At 48.3% G+C, this 23,316-nt stretch overlaps 2 protein-coding genes across 3 annotated transcripts; both read right to left on the bottom strand.

The window, feature by feature from the left end:
- Nucleotides 1-1,754: 1,754 nt before the first annotated feature.
- Nucleotides 1,755-17,737, bottom strand: NME3 (NME/NM23 nucleoside diphosphate kinase 3). 2 transcript variants are annotated; one of them, XM_075011227.1, is made up of 6 exons: nucleotides 17,196-17,527; nucleotides 14,595-14,725; nucleotides 13,271-13,372; nucleotides 12,825-12,937; nucleotides 3,735-3,891; nucleotides 1,755-1,891 (listed from the first exon to the last, which is right to left on the bottom strand). In XM_075011227.1, exons 1-5 carry the CDS (start codon nucleotides 17,239-17,241, stop codon nucleotides 3,774-3,776), a joined length of 510 nt encoding a protein of 169 aa, XP_074867328.1. In that variant the 5' UTR covers nucleotides 17,242-17,527; the 3' UTR covers nucleotides 1,755-1,891; nucleotides 3,735-3,773. The 2 variants fall into 2 exon arrangements, with proteins under 2 accessions (XP_074867328.1, XP_074867326.1); XM_075011225.1 differs by lacking the exons at nucleotides 1,755-1,891; nucleotides 3,735-3,891 and adding an exon at nucleotides 3,960-4,259 and having other exon boundaries at nucleotides 17,196-17,737.
- A 3,142-nt stretch (nucleotides 17,738-20,879) lies between these two features.
- On the bottom strand, nucleotides 20,880-23,289 carry MRPS34 (mitochondrial ribosomal protein S34). Its single transcript, XM_075011224.1, has 3 exons — nucleotides 22,870-23,289; nucleotides 22,108-22,150; nucleotides 20,880-21,265 (listed from the first exon to the last, which is right to left on the bottom strand). Exons 1-3 carry the CDS (start codon nucleotides 23,185-23,187, stop codon nucleotides 20,982-20,984), a joined length of 645 nt encoding a protein of 214 aa, XP_074867325.1. The 5' UTR covers nucleotides 23,188-23,289; the 3' UTR covers nucleotides 20,880-20,981.
- Between the last annotated feature and the right edge of the window lie 27 nt (nucleotides 23,290-23,316).

Genomic DNA, 23,316 nt, shown 5'->3' with positions numbered 1-23,316 from the left:
CTCAGTCAGTGTCTTTATACTCTAGGATGCCAGAGGACGTAGTGTACCCACATCTATCTGTCGAACTTCTCTCTCCATTATTGTAGTATCTGAGTGGTTCACAATGTGTAACAGCTTTATCTTCAATCCTGTGAGGAAAGAAAAGGTTTTGCAGGTGGGCAACTGAAGAACAGAAAGCCTAGCTTGCCCAAGATCCCATGGGATATCTGTGGCACAGCAGGTCTCCTAAATCCCTAGCTAGTGTCAGCTTTCCTGGGTGACACTTCTGGTATGAATTTAAAGCTTCCTAATTGAATTAATATAATCATGTTTGAGGAGGTCTGTGATAATGTGAACTAGCAATCCTTTACTTAACACTTGCAGCAGCCACACAGGGAAATAATGCACTGCTATTCATACCCTTCTATCCAAAATTCAGGACAGTGAAGGTAAATCTGTACTTTCTGTTTAGCAGTAGCAATGCTGCCATTGCTTTCAGGTTTTGGATCGTGCATGTGCAGCTGAGAGAGAAATACCTGCCACACATCACATCACTAGGAAGGCAACAACACATATTCAAAGGACAGGCCTCAACAGCCTATTTAGGATGGGGGTAGAGGCTTAGTAGTCCCTCACATTGCCTGTGATCAGTGTGGTATTTACACAGACACTTACTCTGCAGACAGAGGTCAGGAGAGGATCGGAATCGAGTCCTTCAGCTGTGTATCTGTGTAAAGGGACCCCTCAGAGAGGTGTGACAATGTGGCGTTTCTGAATGAGTTAAGCTTTCATTGTGATTTGGCATATTCCAGAAATGCCTTCTGGTAGGATAAGTCACTTAGAGTTTTAGGCAGCAAATAATGTACAACTTTTGTTGATTAAATTTAATTATTTGAACTGATTTTTAAAAAATGTAATTGACACCAATTATTTCATTTCCTGGAATATGCCATGTGATAATTATGAAACATGACATGAGCATTTTACCTGTTGCCATTTATTTTTCTATATCTGTTTTTATCAAAGTGACAATACCTGGTCCTCTGTCTCCCAGTGAAATTACATAGCATCTTAAGAAAATAGGTTCCAGACCTCTGTATCTCAGTGGCTTATTTGCAATATAAAAGATTTTTGTTCAACAAAAGCACACTTTTGAAAAGGGACTAGAGACAGCTAAGTGAAGAGCCACTGCTATCATATTTCTATCATCTTCATTTGGTGGCTACAGAGAAGCAAGATGAAAGATGGTTGGCTTGAACACACTTCCCTATCATATTTCCACTGTGATGTATGTAAAGTATCTTGTATGTTATAAAAGGATTTTAAAAAGTGTCTTATGGCCTGTAAACTTCGCTGTTTGTTCTGAAGATGGCATTCTGTAAAGAGACTGCTGTATGAATATTTTCCCATGCTTTATCCCTTATGCTATTAAATAGATGAAGCCTATCAGTCTGTATGTAATAAATGTGTTAACATCAGTAGTGGAAATGTGTTTTCATTGCAAGTACACACTGGTATTTCTGATCAGCCTGGGATAATTGGTGTATTATTTTTAAGGGCGCTCAGGCAGTATTTCAGATTCTCAAGCTTTCAGTTTACTGCAAGTCATTCAATGAGTTGGGTTCCAGGATGATAGCTTTGCAATCCCCACACTTCAGAGCTGGTACTCTGTAGTAGTAGCTTCCTTGCAATTTCATAAGCACCATGCCAAAGGTGTGGAATACACAGATGTAGCACATAGAGTAATTCAAACCACAAATGGCAAGATGGGTTAGTGCTGACACTCAACAATTGCTTAAATGGACTACAGGTCAAGCGGGTTCTTTTTCAATATGGGAAGATCGTGGTTGAAATCAACTGTCTTAAGCAGCAACTCCTCTATGAAGCTGGGTGCATCGGTTTATTTGTTCAGCTGTTTGAAAAGACACTTAAGCCAAGTAAGTTCACACTGAACTCTAAGGGACTTTGGCACTTGAACAGAGAACAAGGCAATAAAATAGGAAACTAGCTAAAAGCCTGTGAATAAGGTTTGCCAAGTATCAGCCATTAAAAGATATAACATGTTCTCTTATTAGTCCCCCAAAATGATTCTAGTGTCTTTATAAATTGTGGCTACTTCATTATAAGCAGTACTGCATGGGTCTCTAGACAAGTGATGGGCAATCTGAGTGAGTGAATGGGCTGCATGAGTCACTCTCCATCTCAGTGTGCCATAAGAGTATTGTAACCAAGATGGGCTCCTGATTAAGGTAGTTTGACCAACTGTACTTCCATACCTAGAATTTATGGGGTGTGCTGATTGAATCATAGCAGCCCTTTGGATGCAGAGGGAGCACATGGTTTTTAATTGATATTACAAGCAATCAATGTGCACCTCGTTTCACATGCTCTTGGCTTTATGTGCATGTCACTTCAGTTACACCAGTAGAAAAAAATCTACAAAGGGAGAAACCAGTGGAATCTGGCACTCCTGCACATGAATAACAGTAAACAAAATGTTTTGTGGGCCTCACGCAGAAACCTGATGGGCCATGTGCAGGCTGCAGATTGCCCACCACTGCACTAGCGTACCAAAGCAAAATACTAACTGGTACCACATTTCAGGATCATAGTGTTATGGTATTTGCTTGAGGTCTGGTTGGGGACCATGGCGTAGTCATCACAGCTGCAACATCTGAGTTCCAAGCAGGGGGAGGTGGTTGTGGGCCACTGGGCTCCCACCCAGGGCCCTTTGGGCTACCAGCTGTCTGGCAACCAAGGCTGCTATTCCTCTCATTTCTGCAACCCCTGCCCCACAAAAAACCCTAACCCCTACTTAGTCACAGGCTTTCATCTGAGGAGGATGGACAAACTGCACTAAACTGACTCAACTGATCTATCTTCTGCCGGGGGGGTGGGGGTGGGCGGCAGTTGCATAGTTCCAGCTGTGGGGATTGGTGGCGGGGGTGTGGGGTGTGGTAGTGATGTACAAAAACCACACTGGGCAACAAGGGATGAAGGGATTATTTTGGGCTCATCCAGCAATGTTCCACCGTACTTGCAGCAAAGGCTCCATCTGCTGGAGGAATTAATGGCACAGGATTAGCTCATTCTGGTGGCAGAGCTGAAGATGACATACAGCTCCAGCAGCGCAGAGCAGAGGGAAGCCTAAGACTCTGACACAGCTGCTTGAAGGGATCATCTCTGAAGGACGAGAGGCCTCATCCCAGAGAAAACCAGTGAGATGGATCATGTAGTCCTTGGAACACCCCTCTTATTTAATAACAAGAAGTCCTGTGGCACCTTATAAACTAACGTATTTTTGGAGCCTAAGCTTTTTTTTTGGGCACAGACTTGCTTTATCTGATGAAGTGGGTCTTTGCCCACAAAAGATTATGCTCCAAAACATGTTAATTTATACGATGCCACAGGACTTCTTGTTTTTGAGGATACAGACTAACTCAGCTACCCCCTCATTTAATGCAAGCCAGCATTTTTACCCCACCAAGCTGGCCTGCAGCAGGGGCTAGTCATAGCAGTGCATCATTAGCATTTTCCATCCGCTTTATTTACATAACTCTTCCAAAAGGGAGGGGTAGTGTAAACGCAACCTATGAGTGTTGAAACCTAGTCAGTTATTAGTGCCGAATGGACTTCTCTCTGCCCCTCCAGCTACCCTTAGACAGAAACACCCAATGAAAAAGCTCCACCCTACCAACAGAGTCTGGTGTGACCCCAGAAAAGGAGAAATGGAAATGGATGAGTTTGTACTGTGCCTGAGTGTCAGAAAGACATATTCCTCTAGACCACTCTCATTACTCATAGATCCAGTGCTCAGTGCTGTCTGCCCAGCAGGTTAGCTCATCTGTGTGGAACCAGAGTGAAATCTCCCGTCGGGCACTCTCAATTGAATCGCTGCCATGAATCACATTCCTGTGAAAAAAGGAGAACAGCTACTCTCCAAGTCAGACACAATAGGGAATTGGGAAACGAGTGCTAGGAGTAATTTCATCTTGTCTAAAATAATAATGTTTGCTGAACTAGTGCCATCTTGCTGTATTCATCCCTGAATGATCATGTTCATGACCCTAACCAAGAACCACACATCTTCTGGCAGAGGGCAGGACACATCTATTATTCTGTGGCATATATGAGTTGCCAGGTCCTGTCAGTTTCCTCCCCTAGAGCATGTCACCAAAGCAACACCTGCAGTCACAGCTGCTGCTCTGGATTCAGGAGGCACCGACAGTGCCCCATCCTCTTTCCCCATGCAGCCAGGAGCTTGGTTAAAGCCATGCCACCTGTGGAGTTTAAAAAAAGCCAAGCTAATGCTACCAACAACTACCTAAACAGTAAAGAGCTGCATCTGAATTTAGTTATAAATGACACTTCTATAAGTAGCCCGCTAAGTGATTTTTAGAATGGCTCATCGTCATTCAGACTGGCACTTGGTCCATGCCTAGCGGTCAAAAGATCAAATTTCAGCCCTCCACCTTGGAACGCTTACTGCCACCTTGGCTAGGAGTACAAACAGCTGAGCTATTCGATTAAGCACTGCCACTCTGTCAGTGAACCATAGAATCACTGAAGCATGGAGGTGGGTGACACCTCAGGAGTTTGTCTAGGCCAGTCCCCTACGCAAAACAGAATCAAATCATTCCAGCCAGGGCTTTGTCAAGACTGGCCTTCAAAACTACTTAGGCTAGCATTCCACTACCTGCTGAGGTAACCAATTCCAGTGCTTTACCACCCTCTTAGTGAACTAGTGTTCTTCCTCGAGTGTCCCTGTGGGTGAGCCACGATAGGTGTCGGGCTTGCCCCAGCGCCGCAGAGTGGCTCTTTCCAGCAGTTTCTGCCGGACCACGCATGTGCCGGCGTGCGCCGCTTCCCCCCCCACCCCCGGGCACGCTCCCAGCCACGTGCGCGATCCGGTCCCCGCCAGTTCCTTCTTAACCGCCATCAGCTGCAGACGGAATCTGCTCAGGCTGCGGCCAGAATCAGCGTATTTAGAGTTGGTTTGAGTTTCTTTTCAGAGTTCTTAGTTAAATTGTTTGTTTCTTTATTGCAAAAAAAAAAAAAATAATTATATATATATATATATAAAAGTAGAAAGTCTTAGTAACGAGGAGGAGGAGCGGAGGCAACCCGGGGACATGAAGGCCAGTAGGCCTCCTGCTGCGGCAGGCTGGAGTCCGTGAGTGGGGGGGGGGGAACAGGCACAGAGAAGGTGCTAAGTACCCTATTAACAGCTCAAAGACTCACTGCAATGTCCTCTTCAGGATTCAAGAAGTGTGAGTCGTGCCGCGAAGCTATGCCGGCCTCCGATGGGCACAGTCAATGTATTTGGTGCCTGGGGGAATCACACATCACCCAGAAATGCTCCTTCTGTGCGAAGCTCACGGCCAGAGAGGATAGAGAAATGCAGCTGAAAATGCTGCTGTTTGATAAGGCCCTCCAGCCAGATGAGCTGGCGAGGCCTCAACCGGAGGGACCCACAGGGCTCCACAAAAGGAAGGCGGTGTCCCTCACCCCCTCGGTGCCGAAATGAAGGAAGCTCTCTCCAGCCCGATCCCTGCCGGCAGTCACAGCGAGCGGGACAGGCGTAGTACACAGCCGCCAGCCGCAGTCACAAGCAAGTGGCAGCGCAGCAGCGCATGTGGCACAGGCTGAGCCTCCGATTACTAAGCAGCCGGCCTGCGCATTCAGAGCGGCGGCCAGGCAAGCGCCGGAACCGGCGGCACAGACCCCCGTGGCACCAACGGTGCAGGGCCAACAGGCACGTAGCCTGCAGGCACCGGAGGAGACCACCCGCGCGGCACCGCAGATGAGCATGCCGACCACGGCGCCGACAGCGGGGCCGAAATCCCCGGCACGGGGAGGGGCGGAGCCAGCCCTGCAGGGGAGGGGAAAGGCAGCAGCGAAAACCTGGCACCGCAGCCCTTCTCGGGACAGGGCTGCTCTCAACAAGTCCTCCCCTTATGCTGCGTACACCAACCAGGAGACATGGGTCTCCCCCAGCCTACCCAGAGACTCCTTCTCCGTTCCTCCAACCAGCATCACCATCGCTCGGGCCACCCTCGCCTTTTCGGGGATTTGACCCTCTGGAGTACCACCACAAACCAGTTTCACCATTGTCTCAGTCATCCAGACGATCTCGCCCCCCCCCCCCTCAGACATCGGGGGTATACACCTCCAGAGTGGTCCAGGTCTCCATCCCAGGAACCATGCCCGTGCTGCCACGGTCGTCCTTATCACGCTGGACATAGACACCACAGGCATACACCCAGGGGCAGGTCCCCCTCGACCGCCCAGTACCCCCATGGGCACTCACGGACGGGGACGGAAACACAGCTGTCTCAAGGGGAGCTGATTTTGGAACCCCGAGATTTTCCCTCGCAAGCCTCCAGTGAGAGGGTGTACCACCGGCAGCAGGACCCTGAGAGTTCAAGGGAGGTCTACCCTAGTGGGTCCTCCTTGTCCTCCCCCGACGAGGCTACAGCCCCCGGGGATGTTGCCCCCCCCGGACGACCTCAAACAGTTTCAGGAGCTGTTTAAAAGGGTGGCTTTCACGCAAGGCATCCAAACAGCAGAGGTGCAGGAGAAGCACCACAAGCTTCTCAAAAACCTGAGGCCTCTGGCCTCGTCCAAAATCACTATCCCGCTCGACGAAGCAATCATGGAGTCTACTACTACCATATGGCAGACCCCGGCCTCCGCTCCACCTATAACCAAGAGGGCGGATAAGAAATACTTCGTCCCGGCGAAGGGCATGGAGTTCCTGTTTAGTCACCCACAACCGAATTCTCCAGTGGTAGAATCGTCTCAGCAGAGATCGAAGACTTCCCAGTACAAAGCGGGGGGAACGGACAGAGCTGCCAAGAAGCTAGAGCTATTTGGCAGAAAGGTATACTCCTCCTCCACCCTGCTGCTGAGAATGGCTAATTATGCAGCACATCTAGCGAACCACAATTTCGACAATTACTCCAAGCTTACTTCTCTCATGGATTCACTTCCAGAAGATAAGAAGCCGGTGCTGAAGGCCATCGTGCAAGAGGGCTATGCAGCTTCAAGGATGGGAGTCCAGCTCACCCTGGACGTAGCGGACACGGCGGCATGCTCAACGGCTACGGCAGTGGTCATGCGCAGGGAATCCTGGCTCCAGACATCGGGTATCCCGAGGGATCTGCAGGCAAAAATTGTCGATCTCCCTTTCGACACGCAGAAGTTGTTTGCAGAGGCAACTGATTCGGTCCTTCATTCCAGTAAAGACTCAAGAGCCACACTCAGAACCCTGGGTATTTATACCCCTCCATACAGAAAGAAAAAGTATTACCCTCAACAAAGGCGATACCCGTACCAACCTCAGTGTGCTCACTACCAACGGGGCTACGACCAAGGGCGGCATCAACAGCAACAACGGTATAGAACTCCTAGGCGACGTTCCCAACAAGGCCGTGCATCCTCGGGGCAGGCCCAAAGGCAACAAGTTTGATGGATAGGTCAAGGGCTGCACTATTACTACCATTGCACAATGTCATCCACAATTAATGTTCCATCATTGCCTCCGACCGTTCCACTCACAATGGCAAAAGATCACCACAGACAAGTGGGTACTAGAGATCATAGCCATGGGTTATGTGATCCCCTTTCAGTCGCTCCCACTGCCAAGACCTCCGCCCAGGCCTCATCTCAGGGATGCCTCCCACGAGGCGAAACTCAAGCACGAGGTGGACCACCTGATGCTTATAGGGGTGGTGGAAAGAGTGCCGGAGCGACTCCAGGGGAAAGGGTTTTATTCACGATACTTCCTCACAGAGAAGAAAACAGGAGGCTGGAGGCCCATCTTAGATCTTCGAGGCCTCAACCGGTACTTGCGCAAACAACGCTTTCGGATGATCACAGTCGCCTCTATACTCACGGCACTGGACGATGGAGATTGGTTTGCAGCCCTCGACTTACAAGATGCGTATTTTCATATAACGATCCACCCGGCTCACAGACGTTTTCTGCGGTTTATGGTCGGCAAAGAACATTTCCAATACAAGGTTCTGCCGTTCGGCCTCTCCTCGGCCCCCAGAGTCTTTACCAAGACCCTGGCAGTGGTGTCAGCCTACCTGCACAGACAGGGGGTATTTATATTCCCATATCTGGACGACTGCCTACTGAAAGGGGCCTCGAAGGCAGAGGTACTACGCATGATACGTGTAACAGCAAACACGTTTTCTTCGCTGGGCCTGGTCATCAACCTTGCGAAGTCAAAGATCGACCCCACACAGGACATAAGAGTTCATAGCGGCACGCATAAATTCTATCACAGCAAGGGTTTACCTACCCGACGCTCGCTTTCGCGCCATCGGTTCCCTGGTACAAGTCATTACATACAGCCCCACGGTGCCGGTTTTAACGTGCTTGCAGCTGCTCGGCCACTTGGCAGCGGCAACATTCGACGTACAGAACGCCAGATTGCATATGCGCAACCTACAACATTGGCTGGCGAGCGTTTACAAGCCGGCATCCCATACCGTCTGTAGGGTGGTGTCGCCGACGACAGAGGTGCGCAGATCCCTGCAATGGTGGGTAAACCCCAAGAACACGCTAACAGGGGTACCCTTTCACCAACCACAAATCTCTATTTTTCTCACCACCGACGCCTCCCACATAAGGTGGGGAGCACATATTGGCGAAAAGGTGACGCAAGGACTGTGGTCCCCTACGGAACAGTCACTGCATATAAATATACTGGAGCTCAGAGCGGTGTTCAACACCTGCAAACACTTTCAAGACCACATACAAGGCAAGGTAGTTGGGATCAATACAGACAATATCTCCACCATGTTTTATATAAATCGACAAGGCGGAGCTCGATCCCGTGCCTTATGTGCGGAAGCAGTCCGGCTGTGGAACTGGTGCATCGCCAACAATATAACGTTGAAAGCCTCGTACTTACCAGGCGCTCACAACGTGAAGGCAGACCAGCTGAGCAGGCGCTTCGCACTCACACACGAGTGGCAGATCCGTTCCGATCTGCTACGACCAATTTTTCATGCATGGGGGTTTCCCCAGATAGACCTGTTTGCCACTCAGCACAACAAGAAGTGCCCCCAGTACTGCTCCAGGGCAGGATTGGGGCGGGGGTCCCTGGGGGACGCATTCGCGATTTCGTGGAAGGGCCCACTGCTTTACGCATTCCCCCCCACGGTGCTCATCCACAAGGTCCTGCAGAAAGCCAGGAGGGAGAGAGCCCGCATGATCCTAGTGGTCCCCACATGGGATCGACAGCAATGGTTCCCCTTGCTTCTCTGCATGTCGGATTGTCCACCGCTTCCCCATCCGGTAGCGCTGGACCTGCCCACGCAGGCCCAGGGGTCCATAGTGCATCCACACCCCCGAGGCCCGCGCCTACAAGCATGGTTAATCCATGGCTCAGCTCCCTAGAAAGTACATGTACGGAGGGAGTACAACAAGTCCTGGAAAGTAGCCGAAGGATCTCCACCAGGAAGACCTACAAACAGAAATGGACTCGATTCACTGCATGGTGTTCCACCAAGCAGTTAGCTCCCCTTGAAGTGCCTATACCTGTCATACTAGAATACTTACTGGACCTCAAGAGAGGCGGGCTCTCCCTCTCCTCGTTGAAGGTCCATCTCGCCGCTATATCGGCTTTTCAGCATGAAGAGGAAGGGCCCACGGTGTTTGCCCATCCTATTGTTACCAGGTTCCTGAAGGGGCTGGTAAACCTGTACCCCCCTCGGAAACTGCTTCCACCATTGTGGAGCTTGGACCTGGTGCTCAGCACGCTAACGGGACCACCCTTTGAACCCTTAGCCATGGTTTCCCTCCGTCTCCTTACGATAAAGACAACCTTCCTTCTTGCAATCACATCAGCTCGCAGGGTGAGTGAGCTCGCAGCAGTTATGGCAACGCCGCCCTGCACGGTATTCTCAAAGGAGGCGGTAACCTTACGGCTGCACCCAGCCTTTGTTCCGAAAGTTTCTTCAGAGTTCCATCTTAACGAGCCCATAGTTTTACCCTCGTTTTACTCGAAGCCTCATAGCTCCAGCAAGGAGGCACGCCTGCACCTCCTGGACGTGAGGAGGGCATTGGCCTTCTACATAAACAGAACTAAGTCCTTCCGGAAAACAGACAGACTCTTAGTCTCTCTCGCTCCCAGGTCAAAAGGAGAGGGTCTCTCTCTTCACAGAGAATCTCAAAGCACATTGTGTCGTGCATAAAGATGTGCTACGAACTTCGAAAGACTCCTTTACTGGCCCCGCCTAGGGCTCATTCCACCTGGGCGGTGGCAGCATCAACAGCCTTTTTCAAGGGCATCGTGCTAAAAGACATCTGCAGAGTGGCGACCTGGTCATCCTATGACACCTTCGCCAAGCATTATGCCCTACACCGGGTATTCCAAGAGGATATCCGCCTCTCGACAGCGGTCCTTTCGGGGGCAAGCTGCACATAACCCGATTACCCACCTCCTTTCTTGGGTTACTGCTCGGTAGTCACCTATCGTGGAGCACCCACGGGGACACTCGAGGAAGAAAGAGAAGTTACTCACCGTAGTAACGATGGTTCTTCAAGATGTGTCCCCGTGGGTGCTCCACCACCCGCCCATCCTCCCCGCTTCGGATCTCTGTTTGGTGTTTTTCAGGAGCATCCGAGGCGGTTGGTCAAGGAACTGGCGGGGACCGGATCGCGCACGTGGCCAGGAGCGCGCAGGGGAGCGGCGCGCGCCGGCGCATGCACGGTCCGGCAGAAACTGCTGGAAAGATCCGATATGCAGCGCCGGGGCGAGCCCGACACCTATCGTGGAGCACCCAAGGGGACACATCTCGAAGAACCATCGTTACTACGGTGAGTAACTTCTCTTTTCCAAACAGCCAACTTCAACCTCGCCCACTGTAACTGGAGCCCACTGGGTCTTGGTCCATTGTATGCCACCACTGAGAATAGCCTAGCATCAGCCTGTTTGGCCTCCCCCTTCAGGTTGTTGAAAACCAGCTAATACCCCCTCATTCTTTTCCTCTGCAGCCAAAAATAAGCCTAGCCCCCCCTCACCCCTGGCCTCGCCTCAGCTCATGCACCCGCAGCCCTCTAATAATTTTTGTTGCACTCCACTAGAATCTCACCCATTTGTCCATATCCTTTATGTAGTGTGAAGTGACCAAAAGGTGGACCAATACACTAGCTGTGGCCTCACGCATGCTAAAGAGAGAGCACTAATCATGTCCTGCAATATGCTGGCCATGCGCCAACTAATGCAATCCAAGATGCCCTTAAGCCTTCTAGGGTACAAGGGCCCATTGTTGACTTATAGCCAGCTGCTTGTCTATTGTAATCCCAGGTACTCTTCTGCAGAACTGTCATTTAGCCAGTTGGTTCCCAGCATGTAGCAGTACATGGGCTTCTTCTGTCATCCTTGTTAAACCTGATCAGATGTCTTTTGGGCCAATCCATCAATTTGTTTAGGTAGCCCTAGGCCCTAGCCCAATCCTCCAGCATAGCTACCACTCTCCTCCTCTCCCCCGCCCCCCGGTTAGTGTCATAGATGATAGTGTTGAGGGTGCAAGCTAGCCCATCATCCAGCACATTAATGGCTGCAAGTGGGCCCCATGCTGGCTCGGGGGGGGGCGGGGGGGGACCTGCAAAAAGCTATAGTGTGACATTGCTTCTAGAACTATGGTGAAAGCTGAGCAGAACACCTTTCACTTTTTTGTTTTAATAGAAAAAAATATAAAGCAGCAGGAAAGGGCATAAACTGTGCTCTCTCTCCCCCCCGCCCCCAACCCCATGGCTCAGCCTGGGGCCAAAGAGGTATCTTAGCATGGTCAAACGTACCATGCAACCTGTTATGGCACAGGAGATGGGTATGGTCTAAGCAAAGGACTGGGAGCCAGCCATGCCCACACACAATCGTGGCTCTGACACAGGTAGACTCTGTGGCCTTGCCCAGGTTCATGCACTCTCCCTTGTGTCCGTATCCCTAGGTGTGAAAAGGAGATTCTCCTTCTCTCAATCAGTTGGGTGCCAATGCAGCACTGAAGACCAAAATTGCTATAGGAGTGGTGTATGATAGGACAAATCTGTAGCTCAGTCAACAAGAGGTTAAAAAGTGAGGACTGTTAAGTCTGGAGAAGGGAAGGATCCCAGCTCAGTCTGAGCGCCACTCAGAAAAATGTGGGGCTAGTATTCAGAGCTCGTCAGGTTGAGGAAGCAGAGGTTGTTGACAAGGCTCTCATCTCCTTTTGCCTTTGGGAGGTCCTGGGTTATGCCTTTAGTATGATGCAGCAGCATTCTGACTTTTTCATCTGGGCTACTTTGTGGCCTCCCAACCACCCCTTTCCTAATAGGCAGAAGTCAGAGGGCTGGACGCTGGGCTGACCCCACAGCAATGCTCTGGTCCAGGGAAGGACCTCTCAGATGAGTGGTGCCTATTCTTTCCTTGAGGGGGCACCAAAAGTTATGGTTACAACATGGTGTTACAAGTTTGGCCCCAGACAAGGGGAATCTCAGGTTTACCTCCAAAATGACCATACAGTTAAGGTTAAAAAATCCCTAAAATACAACCTATCTGTGAGTATTTACCCAAGGTGGAAAAAACACACCCTGCCACATACCATCGGGGCTTTGTTCTTATCCTGCATAGGCTGGGAGGCAGGAGGAGTAAGGCGTATGCTCAGTGCTCACAAGTGATCCTTTGACAGAGAGGGAGCAAAGAGCTGATTTCAAGATGCTCTCCTATCTTTCTACTCAGTCAATAGGAAAGCAAATCTGGAACATGGAGCATAATGCAGATCAGGCCTCCTCCTCCCAGCAACAGCCACAAAGCTAATTCCCAGCAGAAACAAACCCAAGGTTCTCACTTGCTGACTTCAATGCAGAAATCTCCTCGGATAGTGCCAGGTCTGGAATCTGCTGGGTTAGTTTCTCCAATCATTGTGCGAGCTGTCTTTACCACATCTAGGCCCTGCCAGACCTAGAAGACAGTACAGCGAGTCAGTTTCTGTAGTTTACTGAACAGCAGTGGCAAAAACCTGCCCTATGCACACTCTACCTAACTCTACCACCTTGTATATGTACATCAGGAGGTAAGTAAGGTCAGAATCTGCCTTAAGAAAGCCTAAGTAATTTGTTTGACTATAATACAAATGTGTACAGCTTTCACATCTGTAAGCAACAAGTAACCCTTCAGCCACAGAATTTGGCAGAAAAGTATGCAGGGAAGAGGGAATGGCCACAACTTCAATGCTTATGCACTTGCATTTGATATCTGTTTCAAAGCACAAACGGGCCCTTGGCCAGTACTCACCATGGCTACCACAGGACCTGATTTCATGTACTTCACCAGGTGGCTGTAGAAGGGGCGATCATGGAGGGCTACATAATGCTCCTTCAGCAAATCTTCTGAGGCCTGGGTACAAAAAGCATATGGTTTAGTTTGCTTTTATAGGACTGTCCTAAAACAGCTTATGATGGCTGGCCTGGTGGCCAGAAGAATCTACTCTGGAACTGGAGTTTAGGGACCCCTCCCTGCTTTGAGGGATGGCTTTCTGAATTCTCCAGTGCAGCTGGGAGGAGGAAATCAAGCTCATGAAAAAGGAACAGCTGCAAGAAGAAACTTGATCAGTGTTCATTTCTCATCTGGGGAAATCTCATATTTTTTTCTTCAGTTCAGTTCTCAACTGTTTTGTGTGTAGCCTCAATGGCTCTTTCGGGAGTCAGTTAATCAATAGGGGCAGAAGTCAGGCTCTGTTCAGAACATGCAATGCAGCCTTTAAGATAAGAGCAAGGGTTTATTATACTTTTAATGAAAAAACAGTTTCCATTATAAGTCCATTTTCTTAAGTCCATAATGCATTCTACAAAACAGTGTTACACTGGAGCAGCCTAAATGAGAAACATGACAGATTGCAGCAGGGTTCTCCATACCAAAGACAAACAGTAAATTCTCAAAAGTGACTAAATTTTGATTTTGGATCGTGTTTCAAGTTATTTTTGGAAATAAGACTTAAGAGCTCAACACCCATTGTCTGTCAATGAGATTAAGGTGCCTATATCACTTTTGAAAATGGGACTAATGTGTGTTAGAAAATTTGACAATGAGTGTCGGAGGCCAGAAAAAGATCCAAATTAAATCCTTCACTAGCTCGGCTGCCTACCTGCACAGAGCCAAAACTAAGGATCTTTTTTTTTGTTTTCTGTCTCTACTGAGTGGTAGGAGGATATATCACGATGTTGAGTGCTACAAGAGGAATGTTTGAGAAATGGGCTCAGACAGACTTCAGAGCAGCTCTGCTACCAGGTGGCTAAACTAGATGACTGCTTGGATGTCTCTTCCAGATCCACATTTCAACAACACCGCCGCTTGCTGGCTGGGTGACCTTAGGCAAGCAACTTCCCCTCCTTATGCCTCAGTTTTCTCGTATGTACAATGGGAGTCATGATACTGACCTGTGCAAAGTACTGATTATGAAGTATGAGGTATTATTTAAAAAGCACCATTAGTAAGGAGGGTACAAGCAAGTACTTGCTCCAAATGTTTAAAGCCACAGGACAGAGCATACACAGAGCGAGGAATGGACCTTTAGTGGCAACAGTGCAAGGACATCCCTTGCTCTTCCAGCTCCTCTCACCTGCATGAGTTTCATCCCCACCAGTTTGAAGCCCTTCTTTTCAAAGCGCCTGATGATCTCCCCTATGAGATGCCGCTGCACCCCATCAGGTTTGATGGCTAGGAAGGTGCGCTCGTTTACTCCTGTAAAAGCTGAAAGCAGATGAAGAGAGGGAAGAACACTTAGGGTGTGTCTACACTTGCATTCCTCTTTCGAAATAGGTATGCAAATGAGGTAAATAAAAATGCAAATAAGACAAATTTGCATACTCATCACCTCATTTGCATATTCTAATTTCAAATGAGCTTCTTTCAAAAGAAGAAAGCCAGTGTAGACCCTGTTCTTTCAAAAGTAAACCCCATCTTCGAAAGAATCCTTCTTCCCATTAAATAAAAGGAAGAAGGATTCTTTTGAAGATGGGTTTACTTTTGAAAGAGCAGTGTCTACACTGGCTTTCTTCTTTCAAAACAAGCTCTTTTGAAATTAGAATATGCAAATGAGGTGCTGACTATGTAAATTTATACCTCATTTGTGTTTTCAATTTACCTCATTTGCATACCTCTTTCGAAAGAGCAATGCAAGTGTAGACACACCCTTAGGGTTAGAGCCAAAGGGGTCACTACAACCAGAATCAAGGAATTCAACAAAAAAACCCAGTGATAACAGAAGAGGCAGTGCTAAAGTAGGGGCTCAAATAAGAATCAATTGTAAAACTGGTTCCATATATGGCAAAGGTTGGAGGTGCCAAAAGTCAGAGGTTTATCGACAGACCCTTTCCCAACGAGAGAGAGAGAGAGAGAAGAGAAGAGAAGAGAACTGGCAGCAATTGCAGGGGACAGAAACAAGAGGTGGTTAGAGGATAGGAAGGGTCTGGACTTTTTAAGGAATACATCTGAAAAACAGCAACTGATTATTTTTTAATCAAACTATTCATCTCAAGCTCCTCTTTACTATTCAGGATTAAATGCAAATGTTCTAGGGGGGGGGGGCAGGAATGAAAGACCATTTGAGAGGTGATGGTGTAGAGCTGCAGCAAGCAAGGGCCTGGATTAGGGCTGGACTCAGCCATTGGTATCAGCTATTTCCTTTTTTGCTGTTCATATGGATTTGGAATCATGGATGACATCATGGCTATCATGTAAAACACTTCCCTGCGGTCTTCTGACCCACACACAGCAATTTCACTGTCTATACTGTCATAGACCCAGACCCACAACCACCTACAACACCCTTTAGGAGGAGAAATATATAGGCAGCTGGGTGTGTCCTTTCATGCTTCCCAGGGACTAAGGCCCAGGAAAGAGCAGCCTGCAACTTTAGAGTAAGCCAGCACCTGGGGCTAATTAAACAGCTGTGGCCAATCAAGGCCTGCCAAGCCCTTGAAAAAGGCTTCCCCCCCCCCCCCCCCCCCCCCAGGAAGGAGATGATAGAGGATGGACTGGGGAGAGAAGAATTGCAGCTATTGAAGGAAGGTACTGTTGTGTTACAAGAGTGGTCTGGTGGAAGTGCTGAAGGGAGGCAGGCTGTAGCACTAGGAAAGCCCAGAGGGAAGCCTCTCCTCCCAGAGCTACCTAGGGTCCCTTGGCTGGAATCTGGTATGTGTAGAAGAGGGACCAGGCTCCCCACAGACCACCCCATGCAACAGGCCAGCTCTGGAGGGGCAGTGGGCAAGGACTGAGCCTCCTCCCTGAGAAACTGTATTTTTGAACCAGCTAATGATGAGAATGGCCCACTGATGCTGTGAATCAAGCCTTTGCAAGTACAGAAAGCAAAGTGAGGGATACAGTGGGCCTCTGAGGCTGCTTTTAAACTCCCATGAAGTGCACAGATCCACAAAGACAAGCTTGGGGCTGTGTCACAGGCTGTTCTTAAATATCTCCATCTCTGGTATGGAACATGGGGTGCTGGGCAACTGTGTGGGTAGGGGTAGGGGAGCTATGAGAATGGCCTTGGGCAATGGGGGAGAGGGGTCTGGGGGAGAGGGTGCTGAGAATAGGGATCTGTAGTGGACATCTCTGGGCATGGAAGCTGCTAGGCATGAGAAACCTGGGAGTACTTGGCGGTGGGGCATACTGATGGCAAAGGCTTGGGGCTGGGGGAAGGGAAGTGCAGGGTTTAGGGACGAAGGGCAGAGTGTAGAAGCAAAGGGAGCACCATGCAGGAATTAGCGCCGAAGGAGGCAGGGTGTGGATGGAGGGTCGTGGAGTGAATTAGTCCAAGGCGAAGCAGGGGAGTGGCATTCCTACAGGGCCAGCGGCACCAAACCACAGATTCGCCTAGGGCAACTTTTCCCTTAGTGCCGGCCCTGTCGGACGACCCTGCTCTCAGTAGTGCCTCATCAGCGGAGCAGGCCGCTTGCCTCAAGCAGCCATTTCCGTGCTACCTCTCCCCGCACCGGAGGGGGCGGGGGTTAAGAGCTGTGCAAGAGCAAGGCGCTGGGGCAGGGGAGGAATCGGGGGCTGTGTCTTTCCTTTGCCTAGTGGGAAGCATCCCCCTGGCATACCTCCCTCCGCCTCTGCTGGCTGGATGGAATGCCTGGACGCCCCCCTGCCTGGGGACATCCCCCGCCCCGCCCCGCCCCGCCCCGCCCCCTGCCCGGGGTAGCCTGCACGGCTAGCTCACCGCTCTGGAAGACGTTTGCGAACAGGGTGAGCACCAGGCAGATCATGGCGGCAGCCCGTGAGGAGAAGCGCGCGGTGGCTACGGCCTGGCCGCAAGGGGGCAGGGAGGACGCGCACGCTGCTCCAGGGGCTGAGCGCGAGCCGTCTCCCGCGCGCCCTCGCCTGCCCTTTTCCCGCCTCTGAGCCCGAGCGGCTTCTGCTCTCGTGGCCTGCCCCCTCTAAAGGCTCCTGAGTCCGAGCCCCGCAGGGGCCTGCAGGAAACTCGGGAGCAGCTTTTGGAGCCGGGCAAGAGGCGCGTCCTCTCTTTTGTGAGCCCTTCCATCCGCAATGTCCCTTCCTTGTGCTCTCCTTTACTCCACTGGCAGCCTAGCGCAGGCCCCCGACCGCCCCCAGCCTCATACTGTCCCCTGCCTCTACCCCCAGGCTTAACCCGCTGGCAGCACCAAACTGCTCTGCCGCCGGCCTCTTGCTTTGCAGGCAGGATTGTGGCCCGTGGGCCACCTGTTGGACGCCCCTGGCCTAGAGTTGAGAGGGTCAGGTCTATTGAACACCAGATAACTCATTACAGAACTGGCTGCGTGCTGTCGTCTTCAGAGCTGGCATTTGCAACCCTGTCCCCTTAATGCAGGGGTCTGCAACCTGTGGCTTCAGAGCTGCATGCTGCTCTTCAAGGACTACTTTGTGGCCCCCAGTGGTATAACTGCAGAGTAAAACAAAAACTCTCCTGATTATTTTTGATAGTGAACATTTAAAAGCTGGACAACGAACTCACTTCTAAATAGCAAGCAATATGTATGAGCAAAATGTTGGATAGTTCCCCTTTTCCCTTTTTAATATGCGCAGTGCATTGTGGTACATGATACTGTATCTGTGTTTTGATCATGTTGCTAATGTCTTGATTTTGAAAAGGAAAAAGAAGCTTGTGGTATTCCTGCTGTAAGGGCAACACAAGTTTTTAAGAAAGAAAACAAATTTAAACATGAAGTAAAATCAGCATGAATAAAGTGGGGATAGATGGGCTTCAAAAAAAGAGGAAAAGTGAAGATGAAAACAGACTTTCAAACTGAATGGACACAATCCTTTGCATTTATATTGAGTTCAGCTGGGCTTCCTTATGTCTCATTAATTATGAGCATCAAAGGAAGGGAAGCAGTCCTTGCAAAGTGTGAGGTAGTTTGATGTCTCTGTTCATATCGCTTGTTAATGTGTTGAATCTGATATGTACTCAAACTTGTAGCTTGTAATTATCTCAGACAGGACAATTAACATCCTCTCACCCCCTTCCTTCAATCCTATTTGTCAATTTTTATTGCAATATTTCTTTTTTGGTCCTCCTATTTAAGTGTCCATCTGTATTGGAAATGAACTTGATCTGAAGTGGGTTTGTCCCACAAACTCATCACTGAATAAATCACTTTGTTAGTCTTTAAAGTGCTACATTTCTGCTGCTTTGTTTTGTTGGAGTACAGATTAACACTACTATGTCTCTGTTACTTCTGCAAAACAGTATCCAACTGGAGATGCCAGAAAAAAAGCCATGGAGGAGGTGCTACACAAAGCAAAGTAAGAACTCATTCCCTAAATGGGTGAAATTACCAAGTAGCATAACTGAAGCTAGTTTTCATGGCAACTTGAGAGATTATGAAATAAGGAAGGTTGTTCACAGGGAGCAAATTATATAGAAGTGCTTTATCAAAGTATTGGAGCAGTTATACAGTGACTTCAAAAACCAAAGCTTTCAGAAGCTAGCATCCTCCAGAGAGAGGATTTGGGAGTGAAAGTCAGGAAGATAGTGGTATAAACACGTGAAGCATGAGGAAATAGAATATGTAAAGTGTGTGAACCTCCTGTAGTAAACACATCACAGTGGTGTCTAAAAGGAACTGAATGGATTGCCCCAAGCCTCCCCTGCCCTGCTAGCAAGGAACCACACCCCTGTCCTTTAGATTACTCCCTGGAGCTGCGACCCATGGCTGGAGCCACCATTTTGTGAGCTGTGCCACCCTATGGCTGGAGTCACTGCTGCACAGCCAGAGCTGCCATCATGTGAGCCTGCAGCTCAGAGCCACCTCCACTGCTGCCACTACAGGCTTGTCCCACCAGGTGGTGGGATGCAGGCATGGAGCAGCAGCAGGGGAGCCACACGTGTAGCTCTCCTGGGCTGCATTCCACTATACCCCACTGTCCCATTCACCATTGGACATTGCTGATGTATTGCATTACAAATCATTGCATGTGTGTGTGCTGTTTTTAGTTAATAAAAAAAAAAAAAAACTTACAAAAAGTGTTTGTTTATTAAGGACTATCTTAGATTCACGTGCCTTGTGGCTCTTGAATTAGCTTTTTTTTTTTTTTTTTAAACTGAATTTGGAGGGGGGGGAAAATGGCTCTTCTTGCTATTTTGATTGCTGACCCCTGCCCTAGTGGGAGTTGTGCACTGAAGGGTTTATTGCAAAATACCTTACTGCACAATGGTTGGGTGCTCTGCAAGCTCCACAACTAGTTAAAACACAAGAAAAATAAGTCAAACATTTGCCCCATCTTCCCACAATAGCCACAAGTTTGAAACATCAGGAAAACGCTGCTCCTTCCAAAGGGGTGCATGGTGGTAGTGGAGTGTCCAGGTACAGTGTCATTGGGCCCTCTGGAGTGGGAGGCTGGCCAGGACACTGTTGCCCATTGTGGGGATGGGAAAGCATAAAAGGTAATTATCAAAACAACCCTCCCTTTTTGTAGTGAAAAGTGACTTTTTTTTTTTTTTTTTTTGTGACAAGACTCTTTCAGTCTTTCTGTATTGTTTAAATGTGTCCACTCTTCTCTTCTTGGTTGGTTTCTACCAAGTTTTGCAGCTGAGGTATGATGGTCTAGCATTCTACAAACACTGCAGGGGAGGTTCCAAAAGTAGTTTTGTCCACTGTAGAGACTCCAAAAGTATCAGCGGGCCATTCTATGTTTAGTGCCTGTCTGATGTGCACAGCAAAAAACTCTCCCATTCAGCAAACTGTAGTTAGACACTGACTGCAAAAGACATCAGAACTTTTACTCAGTTTACAAGAAAAACCATGTGTTCTTCCCCAGAACCAACTTGGCAAACAATCTGAAAGTTGAGGGGGGTTCTTTCCATCTTGCTCACTACCTATATAGTCTTGTGGTATCTGAGTGGTATTTATGGGCTTGGTTAAGGTGCAGTTGATGTGATGTCTGTGTGTCAAGATAAGATTCTAAAACTGGAATTTAAATACTTCTGATGATGATCCACAAGACCATCTAGCACCCAACTCATATCCTTGCAACTGTGCTAGAGGGATAAGTCAAGAAAGCAATAAACGCATATAAGTAAACAGGATTTATACACACAGGTAGCAAGGCCTATACATAAAGGTGCCATTTGAATTCACTCTTCTGACCATTGTGTTTTAAATAATTTGTGGGCCTAAACTATGGTTGTGTCCTTTCAAAAGGAGTCTCATTTGTAGTCTGCCTGCATGCTTGGACCTGGACAACAGGAGGCATACCTCAGGAGAAGAGAGGGAACCAAAGGAGGGGAGCTTTCTGCAAACAAAAGATCACTAAAAATGAGTATCTCTCTGTATTTATGAATGTATATGAGTTGCATATCTAGATGTGTATGGTATTGAGACACCAATGTATCAAACTTCAGTGCATTGAACCAGAATTCAGCATGTGGCTTATGGTCCTGTACTTTATTAAGGATATTGTATGGGCTGTCAACCTGTTGAGTATTAGAAAGCATTTCAGAAGCTTCATGACAGCTATCCCGAGATCTTCATATTGGTGTCCCCTTAGTTTTTTTCTGATCTTGAAAGTAGTCCTTTGTGAAGGAGGTCATTTTCTCCAGATCAATCAGTGGTTCCTCTGTGTTAAGTTTTCCTTCCTTCTGCCTTTGTGCAAAGATCATGGCTCGCAGCAGAGGTGGGTATGGCACATACTGAATGACTTCTTCTGACACTGGAATAAATTTCTTGAAGGCCTCCTCTTCATGTTTGGGCACTAGCCGCCAGTCATGATACATGACCTTGTCAATCTCTTTCACTTCATTATATGTCTTGCCTAAGGAAAGATGATGAATAGGTAAACAATGCTCTGAACAACAAACTCTATATGGGTTACTACACCACTGCAGTGTCTCCAGTACTTCAGCTGGGCATTTTATGGTAGTAATATCTGCTATACTACACTCTCCCACTACTGATTATATAATAGGTAACACAAGTAACTTACAGAACATTGGAATTGTAGCCTGACTTTACTGTTGATCACTTATGATAGGTGAAATGACTTGCTCAAGCTCTCTAATTTAGTTTTAATGTCTATAAAATGAAGATAATTCTTTTCTACTTTACACAGATGTTGGAAAATTGAATTCCTTAATAGTTATAAAACAGTGGCGATTGAAAAGATTTGTTAGAGTCCATTTCTCTGCCAACAGCGCCTGTTCACTATGATATAGAATGTGTGGATTTTTTCAAGCTAGTTTTAAAAGAAAAGCAAGGAATCTTCTACAATGGACTAGACAACTGTTAGGAAATTTCCTTTTCTTACTTTCATCCTATTAGACTGGGTGAGTGTAAAGGGAGAGCTACCAGTCAAGGAGAACTGCTGAGCAGTGTTCCCTGTAAGCTGAGCATTTGGGTGGCTACCTAGGAAAGATTCTAATACTGCCCAGCTGATTAGCAGAGAGCCTACAGCTGCCAGCATGTTCCTAGTGGGGGTGCACATCCACAGATGCTTAGGTGCACAAAAATGTATTCCACACATGGATGATAAAAAAAATAGAGGGAACATTGATGCTGAGTGGCAAGAGAGCCACCTTTTTCCTCCCAGGTCCGTACCTGGCCCTTTACATTAACTTTTTTTCCTCTAATCATGCTTGTGACTCAAGCTCTCTTTACCTTGGAATGTCAGGTATCCCCAGGCTTTCCCATGATCCAAGTTCTGCAAAGAAAAACAAAATTTTGCTCTGATCACTTAGAATTATTCCCAGGGACAAACTCATTTTATAATCTTATTACTTATGAGCTACAAAAAGTGAGGTGACTTGAATAACTGCTAATTGTGGCTACTGTTTTTCTACAATACTAAACAAATGCCATTAGACAATCCCTGCCATTAATTTTGTGAAGAATGCAGTAAAAGGCATCTTAATACTATATACTAACTGCCATCAGCTGTGTAATGATTCCATACAACTGTGTGTCCCCACTACAATCCTGATTCTTATGTACATGCACAATCTGCACTAGAAATACTAAAAATCAGTGTTGTGAATTCTGAAACATAGTGGCTCAGACTGACACTATTGTTTCTGCAGTACTCAGGTACTATCATACTCCCCCCCCCGGCCTTAGGATTTCCTAAACTGTAGATTTTTATTACATGGTACATCCTCTGAATTTAGCAATCTATGACCTGATGCTTCCTGCTACACACCATAAAATTACGTGTTTGAATGTGGAGTTGTGATGTCAGAGGCCGAGACTACTGTAGAGATGGTTTAATAGGTGATGGTGAGCTGTGCGCCCGCTTTCAGGATGGCAGGTCTCACTGTGAGGCCACATTTCCACTTGCCTTCCAATAGGCCCTCTCTATGGTGCCTGTTACCATAACAAATATGACTGCCTTCAAGCCCCACGCCCACAGTCAAGGGCTCTCACCTCAGCTGTATAGTCCACCCTAACCTTGGTAATGACCCAGTAGCAGGGCTCATCATACTGCCAGAGCCAGGACTTGCGGGTGACCATACGGCCAATGCCAAATAGCCGCAGCTGGCAGAGCAGGGTGAAGAGGCGGTTCTCCTGCCTCACGTCCTCCCAGGCCAGCACAGGGAGGCGCTTGTTGGTGAAGGGTCGGGTCATGGTTTCGTAATCCAGGGCGAAGCGCTGGGAGTCACGGGGACGGTTCTTCAGCGCTCGATACTCACGGATCTTCTTGGCCATGGCAGCGATTGGGCGGTACAGCTTCTTACGGGCCATGGCGCAGACAACGCTGGGACTGACTCGGTAGGCACGATTCGGCTGCTACTGCTGCGGCTACTCCCTCCGGCCAACCCTCTGCCGCTCTAGGGCGGGGCCAGTGCATCCCCCTCACCTGGCCGGCCGGCC

Source organism: Carettochelys insculpta, chromosome 16, assembly GCF_033958435.1.
Source record: "Carettochelys insculpta isolate YL-2023 chromosome 16, ASM3395843v1, whole genome shotgun sequence".
Classification (NCBI taxonomy): domain Eukaryota; kingdom Metazoa; phylum Chordata; order Testudines; family Carettochelyidae; genus Carettochelys; species Carettochelys insculpta.
The sequence above is the reverse complement of the archived record's forward strand: the minus strand, read 5'-3'. Positions and strand labels throughout refer to the sequence as shown.

Coding starts and splice junctions, on each gene's coding strand:
- NME3 (XM_075011225.1), bottom strand. CDS start 17,241: ATGATCTGCCTGGTGCTCACCCTGTTCGCAAACGTCTTCCAGAGCG. Junction 13,373..14,594: donor TGGGGATGAAACTCATGCAG/GTGAGAGGAGCT, acceptor TTTTGTACCCAG/GCCTCAGAAGATTTGCTGAA. Junction 12,938..13,270: donor CAGGTCCTGTGGTAGCCATG/GTGAGTACTGGC, acceptor ACTGTCTTCTAG/GTCTGGCAGGGCCTAGATGT.
- MRPS34 (XM_075011224.1), bottom strand. CDS start 23,187: ATGGCCCGTAAGAAGCTGTACCGCCCAATCGCTGCCATGGCCAAGAAG. Junction 22,151..22,869: donor GGGTGGACTATACAGCTGAG/GTGAGAGCCCTT, acceptor TTTTCTTTGCAG/AACTTGGATCATGGGAAAGC. Junction 21,266..22,107: donor GGGATACCTGACATTCCAAG/GTAAAGAGAGCT, acceptor ATCTTTCCTTAG/GCAAGACATATAATGAAGTG.